The 16,985-nt window shown below is 40.6% G+C and overlaps 1 protein-coding gene across 1 annotated transcript; it reads left to right on the top strand.

Annotated features, from left to right (window-relative positions):
* The first annotated feature begins 395 nt into the window (after window positions 1-395).
* Window positions 396-1,289, top strand: LOC123406389. Its single transcript, XM_045099897.1, has 3 exons — window positions 396-672; window positions 797-869; window positions 1,000-1,289. The coding sequence occupies exons 1-3, from the start codon at window positions 443-445 to the stop codon at window positions 1,012-1,014; spliced, it is 318 nt and encodes a 105-aa protein (XP_044955832.1). The 5' UTR covers window positions 396-442; the 3' UTR covers window positions 1,015-1,289.
* Window positions 1,290-16,985: the final 15,696 nt, after the last annotated feature.

Raw genomic sequence — 16,985 nt, 5'->3', positions numbered from 1 at the left:
AAGAGCAAAGAAGGGTGTTTACTATTCTGACGGCGAACAGTATGCAAGCACTCATAAGCAATGAGAGCACTATCAGTGATCAGCCTCCCCGGGACAAAAGCACTTTGAAACTCCGAAATAACATCCGGTAACACAAGCTTCAACCTGTTATTTGTTTGGCAGTTGAGTGGCGCGCATTGCGTGGCTGGCCATACAAAGTTACACGCAGCAGCAAGAGCCCTAAAATCACAATTGGGATTCACGGTAGAACACCAACGTCCCTCCCTGAAACCCATACTAGCAGTTGAGTGGGAACTCAAAAAGAAAAAGAAAAGTTCAGGCAGCTCACGCGGCTATGCACTTACCTATCCGGTCCTATATATGCTTCTCTCGTTTGCTTGGCCGGCCACAGTTAGTTCACGCAGTTAACCCTCTTCTTTGCACTCCTCAGCCCAAGTCTGCCATGGCTCGGCTCTACCACCTGACCCTCCTCTCCGTCTTCCTCTTCCTGCTCCTCACCGGCCTCGTGGCCGCTGACCTGTCCGGAGGCAAGAAGGTTGGCAAGAAGGTGATCATGACGGTGCGGTACCCGGTAGCCGGTTCGGGGGAGAAGGTCACCATCTCAACCCACCTCGTTGGCGAGGGCGGGGTCGGCGAGAGCCACTTCAATCTCGACGGCGACGACTACGAGCCGTATGCCACTCTCTCTCTCTCTCTCCAACTCATCGTTATAAAGCACACACTCGACCGAGCTGTGTGGTTCTGCTTGATTGAGTGAATTTATGGCTAAGCTTGCGATCGATCTTCACTTCTTCAGCATCATTTTCGCCACGAAAAACCTTGTCTCGGCCCTGGAGAAGGTAGGAGATCCGCAAGCCTCTCTATCCGAGGTAACGCACTTTTCGCCCCTCCCTGTCATGTATTCGTTCAGATTTCAGTTTTTTTTTTCTGAAACGGAATTCAGATTTCAGTTTAAAGAACGAAATGTAAACTGCTGACCTTTTCTTAATTGTTTCTCAGTTGAGTAGAACGTGAGTGCTCAGTGCTCAGTTGTGATTGCATGCCCAGCCAGTGGAAACTAATTGGAGATGGAGCTCCTCTTTTCTTTCGTGTCAGGGAGAATACATTAGCCGCCTTTTATTTTGTTGTTGTAGTACCGAATGCAAGAAGCGTATCCGGTGGCCTATTATTTAGGCTGTAGTGATGTGGTATTGTGCAGGGGGTGCTAGAGTCTCTCTTCAATTTCTCTGTGCATCTCTGTGTATCTTGGATTCTGTCCGAGAAAGAAAAAAATTCATTGTGTTTCAATTTATTTCAGCTCAATTTCCATCAAGTGGAGGATCTTTATTGTGCTTTATTAACAGATTAAATAGAGTATCACTGCACAAGAATAAATATAAGAAAAAGGAAGGACGTAAAGGAAAGAGTAAAAAAATAACAGAGAGGGATACAAGCAACAAAACGATTAACATTAAAAACAGAGGGACACACTAGCTAATAACGCCATATACGCTAGCTAATAAGCTACGATGACATGCATAGTCGGCTTATTATTTACATATCTTCTTTCTTAAATCGGACAGTCGATTCATTAAACAAAATAGAAGAGAGAAGTTTGGTAAATTTGTGAAATAGTTGGTAAAAACAGTTACAACTTACAACACACCCGCAAGAAATAATGGCATCATGCCTCCACCCTACCTCGCCTCAAGCAAGCTCCTATCTAAGCATTACGGCGGCGTCTCCATTTTTGGCTCAGGCTCCGTCTAATCCATTCGAGGGTCAAAGAAAAAAAGGCTCCCCCACCTTCTGGCTTGGCCTTGCTAGGGTCCTCGTTGCACCCCCCCATCACGGACTTAGGGCTTTGCTCCTCCCCCATCTAAAATCGAATTCATAATTTTTATACTTAATCTATTTTAAAATATAAGTTATATTAGTTTTTAAAAAAGTCAAACCTCTTTAAATTTGACCACATTTTTATAGAAATATATCAATATCCATAATATCAAATCGAATTCTTTGATTCATCATGAAATGAATTTTTATATTTTATTGTTTAGTATTATGGATGTCCATATTTTTGAACTTGGTCAAAGTTAGAAAAGTTGACTTTTCAATAAACTAATACATCTTATATTCTAGAACGGAGTGAGTATTAGGTTTATCTAGTGGGGAAGATGATATTGTTTCTTTTCTTTTTATATTCATATAATGCGGTGTTCTGGTGGGCTTTCGCGGTGTGATTTGAAGATCTGTTAATTAATTCATATTTATGTTGAAAATAATTATGTGTTTGTACCGCATGTTGAAAATAATTATGTGTCTGTATTGTTGCATGTACTATATTGGTGCTATAGTATCGCATGTTGACACTATTTTTTAGGTGATGAGAGGGTGTCTAGAATTGATATTTGTTTATAGGCCGGTTGCTTCGAGCTGATTAAAAAAATTCTTAACCCAATTAAAGTCATGAAAAAATATAATATTTAATTTCTCAATGAAATAAGAGAGCGTAGTTAATTAAAATTATTGAGCGAAAGATTGCTAATCCTGTTAAAGTTGATGATCCAATTCTAAGGCCCTGTTTCTTTGAAAAGTCCCTGAACTTTTTTTTTAGTCTCAACTGAAAAGTCTCTAGTCCCTATCCGTTTTTTCCAGGGACTAAACAGGGACTAGAGGTCATTAAATGACATGCAAAAAGATCATGTTACCCCTAGTAATGTACTAGAAGTCATTAAATGGCATGCTAAAAGTAGGGGCACTGTTGGAAAAAGTCTCAAAAAAGTCTCAAAAAGAGTAAAAGACCCTCCCATAGAGACTTCTTCCTTTAGTCCTGAATACCCCGTTTTAGTTTCTAAAAGTCCCTCCTGTTTCTTTCACATGGAAAAAAGTCCCTCTAAAGAAACACCCCCTAAATCGATGACTTTAATTAAATGAGAAGTCTCTAATACTAGAAATCTTAGTGATATAGTATATGAATAAACCTTTGTACCGACGAGTAAACAGAAACCACATGCATTCAAAACACACTTCGACTGACAAGCGAGAAATGAGAATCCGGCCACCAGCAACCCCGTCTCGTAGTATTTCTGTCGAGGCAGTTGAGGCAGACGCTCCATGCATGCATGAGTTGATCGATCACACCAAAGATGAAGTAGCATGGTGACTCGTGCATGATCACTCTGTACAAGGCATATGGGGTTTTGGATCATCTATGTCTGCTTAAACATCATTTACACAAGACACTCCAAAACCTTCCAAAATTATTTACACATTTACTCTGTTCAATGTGCAGGTCATACAGGGAGTAGCATTTTATGTTAAACATATCGAACATCATAATTTTCAAATTTTAGTTAAGCGGATGTTAAATCACGTCAGAAACGATAATGAACGGAACCTCATGGAAGAAATATATGAAATCAATATATGTAACAAAGTGAAGGTGTACACGACAAAGAAAGGAGAGGGAGGACTGGTTTACGGCAAAGAAAAAAAATGTGAGACATCATTTTGGTCGGTACAAAGCGGCAGAAAATATCTTTGAACTGCCTTTTGCTGTGAAACAAGTCAACATCACGTCGCGCAAGTGTAGTACGGTCTACCGATGAGCAAACAGAAAGCACATGCATTGATCCTGTTGAGAAATAAAACATGCATGTGATCAATTGTATGGAATGATGCCTTTCAGGAGGTGTCTGTTGGGGAAAAGGTGTCTCCTCAACACATCTCCTCGTCTTGTATATAAGTGGGTCTCCCACATTGCAATAAAACTAGTGGATCATTTAGACTCTTTATTTGTCTCTTTACATTCATTCTAAAATACGTTATCGGCACATAGTCTTTACAAGAAAGAAAAAGGCCGAGATGACAGTTACGCACAGAGTGTGCGACGGCGAGCCGGAGGCAGTGAGAAAATGGCACCGCGACAGAACGCGGTGGCGCATCAAGTTACATACGGTCAAGAGGAGCATGCATAGGCATGCATGCATCCGTTGAAGAAATCGATAAGGACAAGGCTAACTTGATTTTCTTTTCTAAGATTAACATCAACGATATTGGAGACACACGAGATGGCGGTTACACAAAGCATAGCCCTCTTAAACGACGATGGAGACGCACAAGATGAATCGCGGCTCTCCGCGTTGCATAGGCGATGGCAGGCATGCGCGAGGCTGCGCCCATCCCGGCATGCTGGCGCGAGACGCGATGTTGCCAGCGGCGCTAAGCAGTAGTCATGCAATCGGAGGACTCGATCTTGATGGATCAATGCATGCCTCGGTCGTTCTTTCTCATTTTAACTAAAAATAATAGTAATATGCCAATTCAATTCTCTTGTACAGCCACTAGTCGCTCCGACACTTGGCGACATGAAATCGGCAATGACATCGTTGAGGACGCATGAACAACCACAACGTAGTTCTTCCTCAGCGACACTCGACGCGGTCCACAATGGCACTCTGGTAAGCCCATCCGACTACGACCGAGGAGCGGTGTTGCGGCAGACGATGACGCCCTTCAGGGCAGCCGACTCACCGTGTAGCAACACCAACGCGGTGATGTCTTCACGCTAGGTGTCGCATTAGTCGGCGATCCCTAATCCCGGCGCGGAGACGATGCCCGATGTGCACACAATCCTATCTCGACCCTGTGGAGGCCAGTTCGTTGTGCCATGAAGCGCTCCGACGCGGCTGAACCATATTGACGGGGGCAGTGGTTATTTTTCTCTCATGGAATTGCCAATCGCAAGGCGCAAAAGGAGAATCATATCTCCTTGACTATTTTACAATCTAGCCCTTCGATTAATCTTTAATCCTTTATAAGTCTCTGCATTTTTTTGTTTCAAACCTTAGGCTTATAAGACAGTGAGGTATAGCCCTGAGTCTTACTGAAAGTTGCAAACGAGTCACCATGCTCGTTGGACTTAGCAGTTTAGCTCTCACGCTTACTGTTTTCAGCATTTTAACTATATGGTTATTGGTATTTGCGTTTTATGCCCCAAGCATTCAGAGCAAATATACATGATAGACTACAAGATCTTGCTGAATTGCATAATAGTTGATTATGCATCATTTTACATCGTGTAAAATGACTGTTTGAGGCCCCAAGTCCTCATATATGTTGCACAAGTATGTTAATAATTTTGCATTTATTTGTATTACATGAGTAATACTATTGCAAAGCAATATGTTGATTCCATTATTCACATAGAATATAGATTTTTCTTGTAAATTTGGAAACATGAGGTAGTGAAGTTTACGACACTGCCTAACTATGTCAAATTTACATTTGTCACAAGGAATTGACAAATGAGACATGCTGCTTAAATGCAGATTATTTAATGTTATTATGAGGTCTATATTACATCATTTCGACATAATGACTACCTTCAATTTTGCATACAACTTACGGATTGCGTTTGTGGCAACGAATTATATTTCGTTCACAACTGTGAGGTCTACACCACCATGAGGTGATTACCTTCAATGTGTTTTAAAACATAAGGTTGTGAGAAGCTTCATAAAAATGAGGTCTACACTACTCAGTAGTGATTATCTCCATGTGTTCAAAGCAAAGTGAAGGCACAAAACTTATGACATAATCATTATGAGGCCTACACCGTTGGTGCCTACCTTCATGATGTTTTCCAAATACTTATCAATTTTATAGCATTTGTCATTGGTTGTGACTACAATGTCACATGCTCCATCAGAAGAGGAATCCAAGACATTAGTGGCGACTATGCTACATATTATGCTATGAAGATAATTATGCAAAATACTTGCATATTTTGGTGATTACCTTCCATGAGTACACAACTTATGAGATGTGATCTTAGCAACGAATTAAATTTCGTGCACAAGTGAGACGTTTATGCCACTTCGTGGGAATTACCTTCATGTGTTTTAAATAACATAAGGTTGTGAAGGCTATGATTGATTGCAACTATCCATAAGAGTGAGGCACTACTAGGTGGTTGATTACCTCTATGTGTTTTATGGAAATTAAAGGTTTGTCCTTTATGAGATGACTACATTTAATTTGAAGATCTACACCACAAAATGGTGATTATCTTCATGTGGAAGGGCTTAATTACCCTATGAGTCACTAAGAATCACCATGATAGTGATTATGCTTAGCCATAGCATTTTCATTATACTTAATTTACTGAAGGTAAATTAATGCATGAGCATTTCATGCAATATATGGCGGACCTTTTTCGAAAGGAAATGCGATGTGATGACATAAGGTGGAAGTAACTATTGAAAATGGGTCATTGACATTAATGATTTTGTCGACCCGTGGCCTTGTCACCATAGAAATTCCACTTGCAGAGAATGTCATGGCTATCTTATAAATGCCTGAAATGTGCAAATTTGCATTTATGTGACATCGCAATGTCTTGGTTCTCAAACCAACTATTTAATGAATGATGAATATCCATTTGTCCTTTTGGTACCACCTTAAGGAGAGATATGTTCCCATAAGCATCACTCGAATGAGTATTCATTTGTATTAAGGACTTCAAGTCCATTGATGCTTATAATTCTGTTGTCTATAAATCAACACTAAGTTGAGGATATGTGATAAGGAAGTCTCACATCTTGATCTGATTGTGTGTCCTTACTGCACTTTACATTCTCCTATGATGGTAAAATAAATACCATCTTCATTTCACGGTAAACATATGATGACCTTCTTGTGAAGAATCATCTGGTACACCCCAATGGGTGCTATATCATTACCTGAAATTTGTGCTAGTGCTTTCAGTACTAAGCAATATGTGGTTAGAGAACCACGAGGAGTTGAAAGTAAAGTGGAAAAAAAAGAGACAGGCAGAAATGGAGTGTATATCTCACAAAGGAATGTGTCATCTAAATAAATGATCACAATGACAACTCCCAAGTTTGTCAAAGAGGTGGTTGTATGAAATATCGTACTAATGATTACAAAACTTTTATGTTTTTGGTTGAATCATGTCACCGACTCACTGGAGAAGGCGAATGAGTTTAATGGGATAAGTTTAAAGTTCTACTTCAAATGCACAACCAGAAAATATTCTGGTGTAGTAGAAGGAGAATACACTCTTCTACATTGATGATATGCTTGTGAATGACATTCCCAAGATATTTTGCAGATCTTATGTAGTCTCCTAGTTATCCCAATATATCATTAGCATATAATTGTACTACTACAGGTGGTATAATTTGCAACATCTTGTCCACGGGACATAATAGTTGTGACAAATTGAGTGTATGAATCAGTTCATACTCAATATTGTTGCGTACACAATGATTTTTCCTCCTTTATCAGTTTGGTATGAGGACGATTAGAAAAATTATTGATAATTCAATTGGCCACAACAAAGTTGCAATATTCCCGACAATCGTAAGATTTTATGTGCACTGCATGTGCCATAGTGGAATTAGTTTTAAGGTACTCTCACCTTAAAATTTGAATGGGCCACTCATTATTCTTGAACGGATTCAAGAATGATGCAAAATATTCAACCATTGGCTGGGTTATTTTGGTACTTCATGGTATTCATAGACACATCTACAAGATGGTCTTAGGTGTGTATCATCCACACAAAACCATGTGTTTACTGAATTAAGTGCTCAAATTGACGAATTTGGAGCAAATGATTATATGCATGGGATAATTCCATTGGAATGGAAATGTCGTTGAATTTGATTCACGAGAAATCCATGGTCATATTGAGTGCATCGTGTACCTACTCAGAATGGTGTGGCTAGATCTCTTGTCAAAGAGAGTCAAGTTGCATGGCCATTGCTACAGAATTGTGATGATCCAACATTTTGTTGTTGGTAACATGGGTCTCACACGCCGCATATTTGGTCTATATGAGATCAAATGCATTTAATACCGTATCCCCTTATGGTCTGTACGTGGAAATCATTGATGTATTTCCCATCTGCGATAATTCGGTTGGACACCGATATCACCACCCGAGCGTACATTACGGCCTTCACATATATTTGGGATCTATGTGAGGAATAACTATGGTATGATTGTTAATTCGTCAAATTCCTTAACCCTGGCAAGGGAGTTAATTGCAGCTCGTACGCTGATTGCTTTTGTAATAAGGACATTTTCTGGCATTAGGGGGAGAAATGTACCACATAGAATGTCAAGAAATGCAAAAGAAATGTCATAGACATTTTGTCCACGTACTTCAGAATTTGAACTAAAGATTTAGATTATGAGAATTTGCAACATATTGCAAATAAACTGCCATATACATTTACTGATGACAAAGGTGTCATTGAATTTTCGTACCAGAACGAGTGGAGGTACCTAATAACCATTTGTATCCCCAAATGAGAGCAAGAGGGGGAGAATTCTGGTCACATGGGATTAAGTTCTCATATGTTTCCGCGGAAATAGAGGAAACGGTCTCCTCGATCAGTAAATGTGATTCAACCTCGCGTTGAATGACACCTGATGGATGTGCGTCATCCATATCCCAACACCGATGTGCACACATTTTTTATGGTGTTGGGACATCGAAACATCTTGACTCCGTTGTTGTGGGAAATCACAAGGAGTTAAGAGGCATAATGAGAATTCCACTAATGATATTGATTCATGAGAATCGTATATTGAAGTCTACATATGTCGACATAAATTTCTTCTTGAGAATTGCAGAAATCCTTTTGGGCCCTGAACCAAAATCCATGGAAAGTTGTTGTTGACACTTATATTGGTTCAAATGAAAGGAAGTAATTAAGAAGAGTAGCACTCGCTCGTCAAAAGAGAGGTGTTTACCATAGTAAAACCTGCTCCTCATAAGTATCTTCCGTAGTGAAGAGAAGTGATTTTTCGTTCAGAAACGAAATAGATGAGGTGGTGAGAAAGCGAGACTTGTAGCACATGGGTTTCCGCAAAGACCCGACATCAGTTATGATGTAGCATACCTTCTAGGTACGAGTGGAATTATGTTTCGATACTGAATTGGCATTACAAATCCATACCGTTGATGTATGTAATGGCTACATACTCACATGGATAATTCAGTTCAGATATATATATTGAAGTCGTTTAAATGGCTTAATATTCTGAATCCAATGATAAATCGCAACATGTGTATGAAGCTTCAGAAGTCATTCTTTGACTCTGAATTTGGTCGGAGAGTCGTGTGGTACGACCGACTAAGTGAGTTACTCCTTAACAAGGATTACTCTAATTCTGATGATTGTTGATGTGTATTCATGAATATATCATGAATTGGATTTACATCTTATTATTGATGTGGATGATCTTACCATCAATGTCTATACAAGACATATTGAATACACACAATCATTTTGAGACGGATATTTGGGTCAAACCAAATGATGCTAAGTTTATAGCTTTAGCAAAATCCCTCGGGAATAAATGTATGTCAGTCTTTATATATCTGGAAATATTGAAAACATTCAATATGGATACATCTTATCAAAGACACATATGGTCATATTATACCTGACACGGGACACATGTCCATGGGAGATGGTAAAGTGATAATGGACATGAAGTTCCACATCTGAGTACCATCGGAGCACTCATGTATATTGCAAAGTAAGTCAGGTCTGACACTATTTTTTTGGCAATTTATTGAGAGTGCAATCCCCAATAAAAGGTATAATGGTTGGTGTAAGAAATATCTTCGGATATGTCCAAGACACAAACATTCTTGATTAATTACATTGAGATAATCAAGATGGGACCACGGTGTGATATCCTGATAGTGGCTGATAATCTAATCACAACAATGCCATATCAAAGACTGGATTTAATGGAAGAGTATTCTGAGTGAAGCCTTCAGAATAGACACTAAATGAGTCCTTCCTATAATCATTTTGCCATAACTATGTTTGAAGCATGACAAGATATACATGTCTTCGTAGAATGACTGGTCACATGTGAGATCATGTGGAGATTCATTGGAATCAAAGATCATTATCTACCAAGATAATATCACTTGTATTGCTTATGGGTTATATTTATCCTCGTGGATTACAGAAATGTAAGAGGATAATCTGCAAACAAATTATTGTGAGGTTCACAATGTCTCTACCAACATTTATATTCCAGAATCGCATTCTTGGAATTGGTATGAGACAACATTGATGTTTGCGAAATTCAGGGGGAGTAAAATCCCATGTTATAACCTGTTGGTGATCTTCAGATCATTCATATTGTACTCTTTTTCCCTTTATGAGCTTTTCAAGATGGTTTCTCATATAAGGTTTTTAACGAGACAATATAAATACAAGTGGGGTTGTATGCCATATTGGTTTCTCCTTATATTTTTCCCACTGCGTTTTAAAGGAGTTTTCGATGGCATATTATTATAAGGTTTCTCCTCAATTTTTCCCACAGGGTTTTTGGAGGAGTTTTCAATATACAGATGACGAATTTGGTTTCTCAACTCAGCTTTTGTTTTTAGAGGTAGACCTGACATAGTAGCTTCATGTAAAAGGGAGATTCCATCGCTGTTGACTTTGTTTGGATCAGCACCATGTTCGAGAAGATATTTGACAATGCCCGCACCCTTACGTATCGCAAAAAACAGAGGTGTTCTACCTGTCAAGCACATAGTAATGTAGCTCTTATTGATGCAAAACAGTTCCGGTTTCAGCAAGTATATAAGATCATTTACCCAAAAAACGTAACTTTTCATCCCAAACAAAAAAAAATTGAAGTGTGAAGTGCCATAACCATGATCTATCTTTTTGATGGCAATGTAGAAATAGCTACTCAATATGCACGAAGTATACCAGTGATGGGATTCTATGTTATATGTAGTAGCTAGAATGGGGGAAGAAATTTATATGCAAGTTTCTAAGATGTAAATGAAAAATTCCTCAAAAATAATATTATGTAATCCATGTGACCTAATTATATTATATATCATCCGTACATATGTGGGATATATTTCCTGCAATGTCTTAATTCATAACTGAGCATGGTCTATTTCCATATAAAGTTTTTTTGGGGGAGGGCGGGCTAATCCTATGAAGCTATATGATAAAAAAAAATCAAAAACACACATGGCAATATTAAAGAGATAAACTGGGCATTCCCTCCTTTCCTGTTTAGAGGGTTCATCTAAATTTTTTTCAGATTTCCATTATATAAAGCTCACTTTGAGTTCAATTGTGTTAAAGACCTTTGAGTCTCACACCATATTTAATGAAAATGGGAGAATTATTGGTCATGCATGCATCTTAATCTACATGCAACATGCAAATACAATGAGAGAATGAGTGTTGCACTTATTGCCTCGGGAGTTCATCAAGTGAGAAAATTTTCATTGGGCAATTTTATCCACAAAACATGTGTCATCGTCATCCACTCATAGTCTATCTTATTTGATGAGATTTCATATTTGGGCCCTATAAACCGGAAATGAGGGAGTAGCAAATATGTGAAGCAACATAGATGTGAATGTGGAATTTTTGTCCAAAAGGACCCCCTCGCGAACGGAATAGCCAGAAAAGACCACATGCGGATGCTAAAAATGAAAAGGACCCCCTCCACGCGTGGTGACAGGCGCGCAAGGCGGCACGTGGCACCTGCCGCCAGCGCCCGAGGCGGCTAGGGCCTGCCGCCACAGGCGCAGGCGGCCGACAGGGCTGCCGCCACGAGGTCAGGCGGCCGACCCCAGATTCCGTTCCCGCCCTGCCGTACCGTAACGGCGACAGATAGGTGGGCCCTGCCACCTCGGCCCCAGGCGGCCGGCCGGGAATCTGGGTTGGCCCTGGAGTTAGCGCGCTCTGTGAAAAAATTCCGCTCCAAATTTTCCCGCCACATGCATGCGCTATTATGCCCTGCTTGGGATGTACTCCCTCCGTTCCAAAATATAATACCTTTTAGAGATTTCATTAGAAGACTACATATGAAGTAAAATAAATGAACCTATAATCTAAAATATGTCTATGTACATCCGTATGTAGTTCATAGTGCAATCTCTAAAAGGTCTTATATTTAGGAACGGAGGGAGTATTTTTTTACTAGAAGACTACATATGGATGTATATGGACTCATTTTAGAATGTAGATTCTGTCATTTTGCTTTGTATGTAGTCATCTAGTAAAATATCTAAAAAGACAAATTTAGGAACGGAGACTGCCTGCTGTATTTGTTCCCGCCACATGCACGCGATAATGATGGACGAGCAGTGCAATTTTTTCCCGCCTAAGTTTCCCGCGTTATTTTCCCACCTAAGTTTCCCGCCTAAGTTTCGTGCTGAAGTTTCTCGTATTCGCGCCGTTTTTTCCTGCGTAGACATCCGGCAGAGCCTATAAAAGGAGGCAGAGAGTGAAAACTCTCTTCACCATCAGCCAGACTTCAAAGCACCTGCACCTCCATAGTCAGTATGAGTTTGCCTTGTTCGGATCAGAGCATTAGGCCTAGGAAAATGCAGAGTGCAAGCTTGCCTCGGGGGGTGGAAGCAGTTCGATGTTGGTGCGGAGATGTCTGCAAGGTGAAGGAGGTGACGGATTTTTCAGATTGGTTGGGCATGAAGTTTTTCATGTGCGCCAATTATGAATCTGATCCATCCGAATCTATTTCTGCGTACGTCAGGCCTCCGGTATGCTCAAGTCATCCAGATTATTGTTTACTTGATATTATTGTTTACTTGAATCTGATCCATCCTTTACTCTCCTCCTCCTCTCTGCATGTACTATCGTTGGATTGACACGGAAATGCCGGACTGGGCGGTGACCGAGATTCGTGAAAGAGGTCGCCGTGCATGGGCTAGCTTGGACTTGGAAGAGCGTCGCGAGAAGGCTGAAGCAGAGGAGAAAGCAGAGCAGAAGAAAGAGTGGGAAGATTACTGTGTGGAGCAGAGGGCTTTTATTGATGAGATGATAAGGAAAAATCAAGAAGAGAAACTTTGGCTGGAGGAGGTTTACAGACAGCGGGAACAAGCCCGTGAAGCTGAGAAGGAGAGAAAGAGAGAAAGGGCTCGTGCCGCCAAGGCAGCAAAAGAAGCTGGTGATGGAAAAGGAAAATATCCACGTTGGACTCAGTAGATTTATTTTATTGTATGTTAATTTGTGTTAGTTGTATCTTAATTTATGCAAGTTGTATCTTAATTTCGGCAAATTGTATCTTATTTTCAGCAATGTCTATCTTAATTTCGGCAAGTTGTGTCTTCATTTCCGCAATGGGTATCTTAATTTCGGCTACGTGTATGTTCATTTTATCCCGCCATTTATTTCCCACCTCACTTTCCTGCCATTTTTTCCCGCGTATAGCTTTGCCGCCATTTTGTTCCCGCCTCGCTTTCCCTCCTCGTTTTCCCGCGTATAGTTATTCGTCTCGCTCTGCTGCACCTATAAAACCCCCTCCAGACCAAGGTGGGTAAGGAGTGTCCCGAAAATGTCTCATTATCCTTTCGATCGTAGTTTTTACAGTGGTATGTCCGAGTGTCTTCTGCGCTTAGCTAGCAATTTCAAGATAGATAACAGAATAGTTTCATGGGACGAACTCATCAGTAGTGACACGCTACTGAATGAGGTTGCCCACGCATTAGCTAGGAAGGGGTGGCCTGCAAGGACATATGAGGAGATTCGGAAAGAACTTATGCGGTTGAATGAAAGATGGAAGAAGAAAGGCCAACACATACGCGGTGGAGGTGGAGTAAAACATCCCTTTTTATAGATTGACGATAGTGAGGACGAAGACGATATCTTCATGCCGAGTACCAAGGCCAAGAGCGCATGATCGACGAATGACAAGAGCGCATCATCGACGAAGGCCAAGAGTAGCGCTTCGTCAAAGGGCGAGAGCTCTGCATCGTCGAAGGATGACGATGACTTTATGTAGTTTTTTTTTATGAACTCTACATCTTAATGTATCGTATTTTCTGTATGTTATTTTATGTATCTTATTTTATGGAAGCAACTTTAAATTGGAAAACTGCGTCGAAATATATCGAGAACTTTTATTTCATCAAACTACATAGATGTCTTGTACGTACATCTGAAAGTTTGAAACTGACATAGAGAGATACAATAGTTCGCACACATAGATAGACGAATCACCCTATGCGACGACGACCAGCTGGCCTTGCCCGACGACCGGAGGGTGACAAGCGTTCAGGGGGTCTGTGTTCACGAAGACCACGGCCGTACTGTCCCTCGTGTTCCTGTGTCTGTGACTCATGCATAGGTGGTGGAGTCTGATGATTCTAAATTATAGGTGAATGGCTGTGACTCAGAATTGATATAAGATGGACCAATAACGTCCTCTCCGAAAAAATCATTTAGCATTCCTGGGAGCGTGCATTGAGTATCATGGGTTTCTGTGAGTATTTCTTTCTGTACGCCATGCTGGGTATGTTCATCTCCCCATGATGGATCATTAATTTTCTGCGTCGAAAAATTGTGTGTAAAAAAATTATGTGTAAATAGAAGTTATGTAATTGCTTATTATAATTGTACATACCTGACCGTTGTTGTAGCTTTGTGCTCCCTCGCTTGTGTCAGCCCAACGATTCTCCTCGGGCATCCTAATCCCTCGCGTGGGCAGATATGGCTGAGATCCTTGAGTGTGTGCGCCATATGCTGTATATGCATCCTGCTCCACGAAATGAGTCTGTTCGGGCGTCGAACCTAAATCTGGTGCATTTACCTCTGATCTCTGCCCATGTATTTGTAGAGACGAGTCATGTCGTGGAAGTGTCGGCGTAGTATTAGGACCCTCTCCCCACCGCATGGACGACGACGGCGCCGCACTCGGTCTAACTGACCTCGGTTCCGGAATGTTGTACGCTCCAGTGACAACGTCGTTCTCTGTACCGCATCTCGTAAACCTTGTGCTGACGAATTCGCTAATTATTTTAAAGAAGGACCTGCCTTTAGGATCAATTCACTGGGCTCGCATTCCTTCCCTCGCCATCGCTTCTACTTGGGTGCAAATATCAATCTGAAAAAAAATCGTTGTTGGTTGGTTGAATTGTTCATGAAATGATGGACCTGAATAGCAAGATGTTGATGATTACCGCAGAGTCACGATAGTAAGCTGATGATGTGTCTATCCGTCTCTGCAACTGTTCCATATGCATTGGATGTGTTGGCATCGTAGGTGGTTCACTCGTCGGTCTAGTACGCGTGATCATGCGATACTAATTATGGTACGCTTCTGTCGTAGTTGCATCGTACGTTGTGCATAAATAAATAATTACATCACATTATGTATTTTATAAGTACATAATTAAATTAACATGAGTAAAATTACCGTTGCTGAGGCACTATATTTTGTAGAGCTTCATTATTCCACTGATTTATCCATTAAATGTTTTCTACATTCCAGTCGACACCAGATCTGTCCATATTGCTCATCCTGAAATTTAGATAACAAAACAAAAATTCAAGAACCGGTGATTGAATATCTATTTAGCTAGGTCACATCTTACTTACTTATGAGTTTCTTCGTCGATACATCTTGGAACCGGTGGTGGAATATCTTGATATAGACCGAACTGTCTCATGACACCGTTAGGATTGTACGGTTCCACAAACCATAGATAGAGTAAATTGCAGCGAGTCATCCAGAAGGCACTATCACGCATTCCACTGGGATGCGTTGTGAACCAAATACCATATCAATGTGTGCCTCAGTCCACGGGTTCCATGTTATTAGTGAGTCGTTAAGAAGCTCAAACTGATCATGGTATATGGGGTAACAATTTTTTGCAATTTTAGTAGACCATTTTTTTCGACCCAGCATCCACCGGCTGGACATAGTTACAACGCCCTCACCATACTTGTATGGGGTTGCGGGTTCTACTATCTGCGGTCGTCCTACAGGTAAGTATTCCGAGGACCACAACTGTAGAAACTCGTAGGAGACACAAAGTAATGGAGCTTTAGATGTGAATGAAGTTTTTTGAGTGGCATCACACAACCCTCGGTATGTGTGAGAAAGCATAGCAGAACCAAAGCTATATGGTGGATTTTGGGGTAAAGGTTCGTCTACTATCTTTGCGGCAAAATAGATGAGACCAGGCAAAACTACCTCCCCGTGAGAATTAGGAAACGTCACACCAAAAAGCCACAACAAATATGCAAACAAGTGTCTCTTCGTTGTCTCAGGATCAGCATAGGTAGATAAAATTTCGAAGTTAGTACGAAGCCAGCTAAGTGAGACACCTCGAGGCGGACCAGATCGATCTCATATGGGCATTTCGAGCCTCAGACGGCCAGAGACATCTCCTGGCCAATTAGGATAAACTCGTGGATGTACCACTGGCACACCTCTAATTGGTAAAGTTGTGATCATTGACACATCTTTTAGAGTAGGTTCAAGCTCTCCACATCGAAAGTGAAATGTATGGGTCTCCGGTCTCCATCTATCAACAAGGGATGTCAAAAGGGATGGGTCGGCAGTAAAAACTACCTCGACGAGCTGCGAGGTGCGCAAAATGAAGGAGTCCATAAGCCTCAAGGTGTTCAAGAAAACGATTATGTATTGACCAGGGCGTCTTTATGGTTCGAAGCTGGAAGGTCTGAGGAGGATTTTCATGATTTGGATTTAAGAAAAGCTGACAACGGTGGTGGTTGTCGTGATAACCATTCAAAAGCTGGAGCATTTCAGCCATAACCTGCAATCACGATGAAATGAAATTAAAAATTCAAAATATTACATCATGATGAAATTAAATTAAAAATTCCGAATATTACATCACGATGAAATTAAATTAAATATTCCGAATATTACATCACGATGAAATGAAATTAAATATTCTGAATATTACATCACGATGAAATTAAATTAAATATTCTGAATATTACATCACGATGAAATTAAAATACATAGCATGATTACATATCACGCAGTGTTGTTGTTACGATACGGACACTCCCTACGCGAGTGACCAGCACACCTACATACGCGGCATCGCCTTGGTTCTCCCAACTTGTTGTGGTCCATGTCATTGCGATGACGCCTAGACTGACGCCGTCCCTTGCTGGTTCGCATCAATGCGG

Source organism: Hordeum vulgare, chromosome 1H (assembly GCF_904849725.1).
Source record: "Hordeum vulgare subsp. vulgare chromosome 1H, MorexV3_pseudomolecules_assembly, whole genome shotgun sequence".
Classification (NCBI taxonomy): domain Eukaryota; kingdom Viridiplantae; phylum Streptophyta; class Magnoliopsida; order Poales; family Poaceae; genus Hordeum; species Hordeum vulgare.
This window is presented reverse-complemented; position numbering and strand designations above follow the sequence as displayed.

What these genes read in the sequence shown, in the direction of transcription:
- LOC123406389 (XM_045099897.1), top strand. Translation starts at nt 443, where the DNA reads ATGGCTCGGCTCTACCACCTGACCCTCCTCTCCGTCTTCCTCTTCCTG. An exon ending in GACGGCGACGACTACGAGCC is followed by an intron (nt 673 to 796) that starts GTATGCCACTCT and finishes TCACTTCTTCAG; the next exon opens with CATCATTTTCGCCACGAAAA.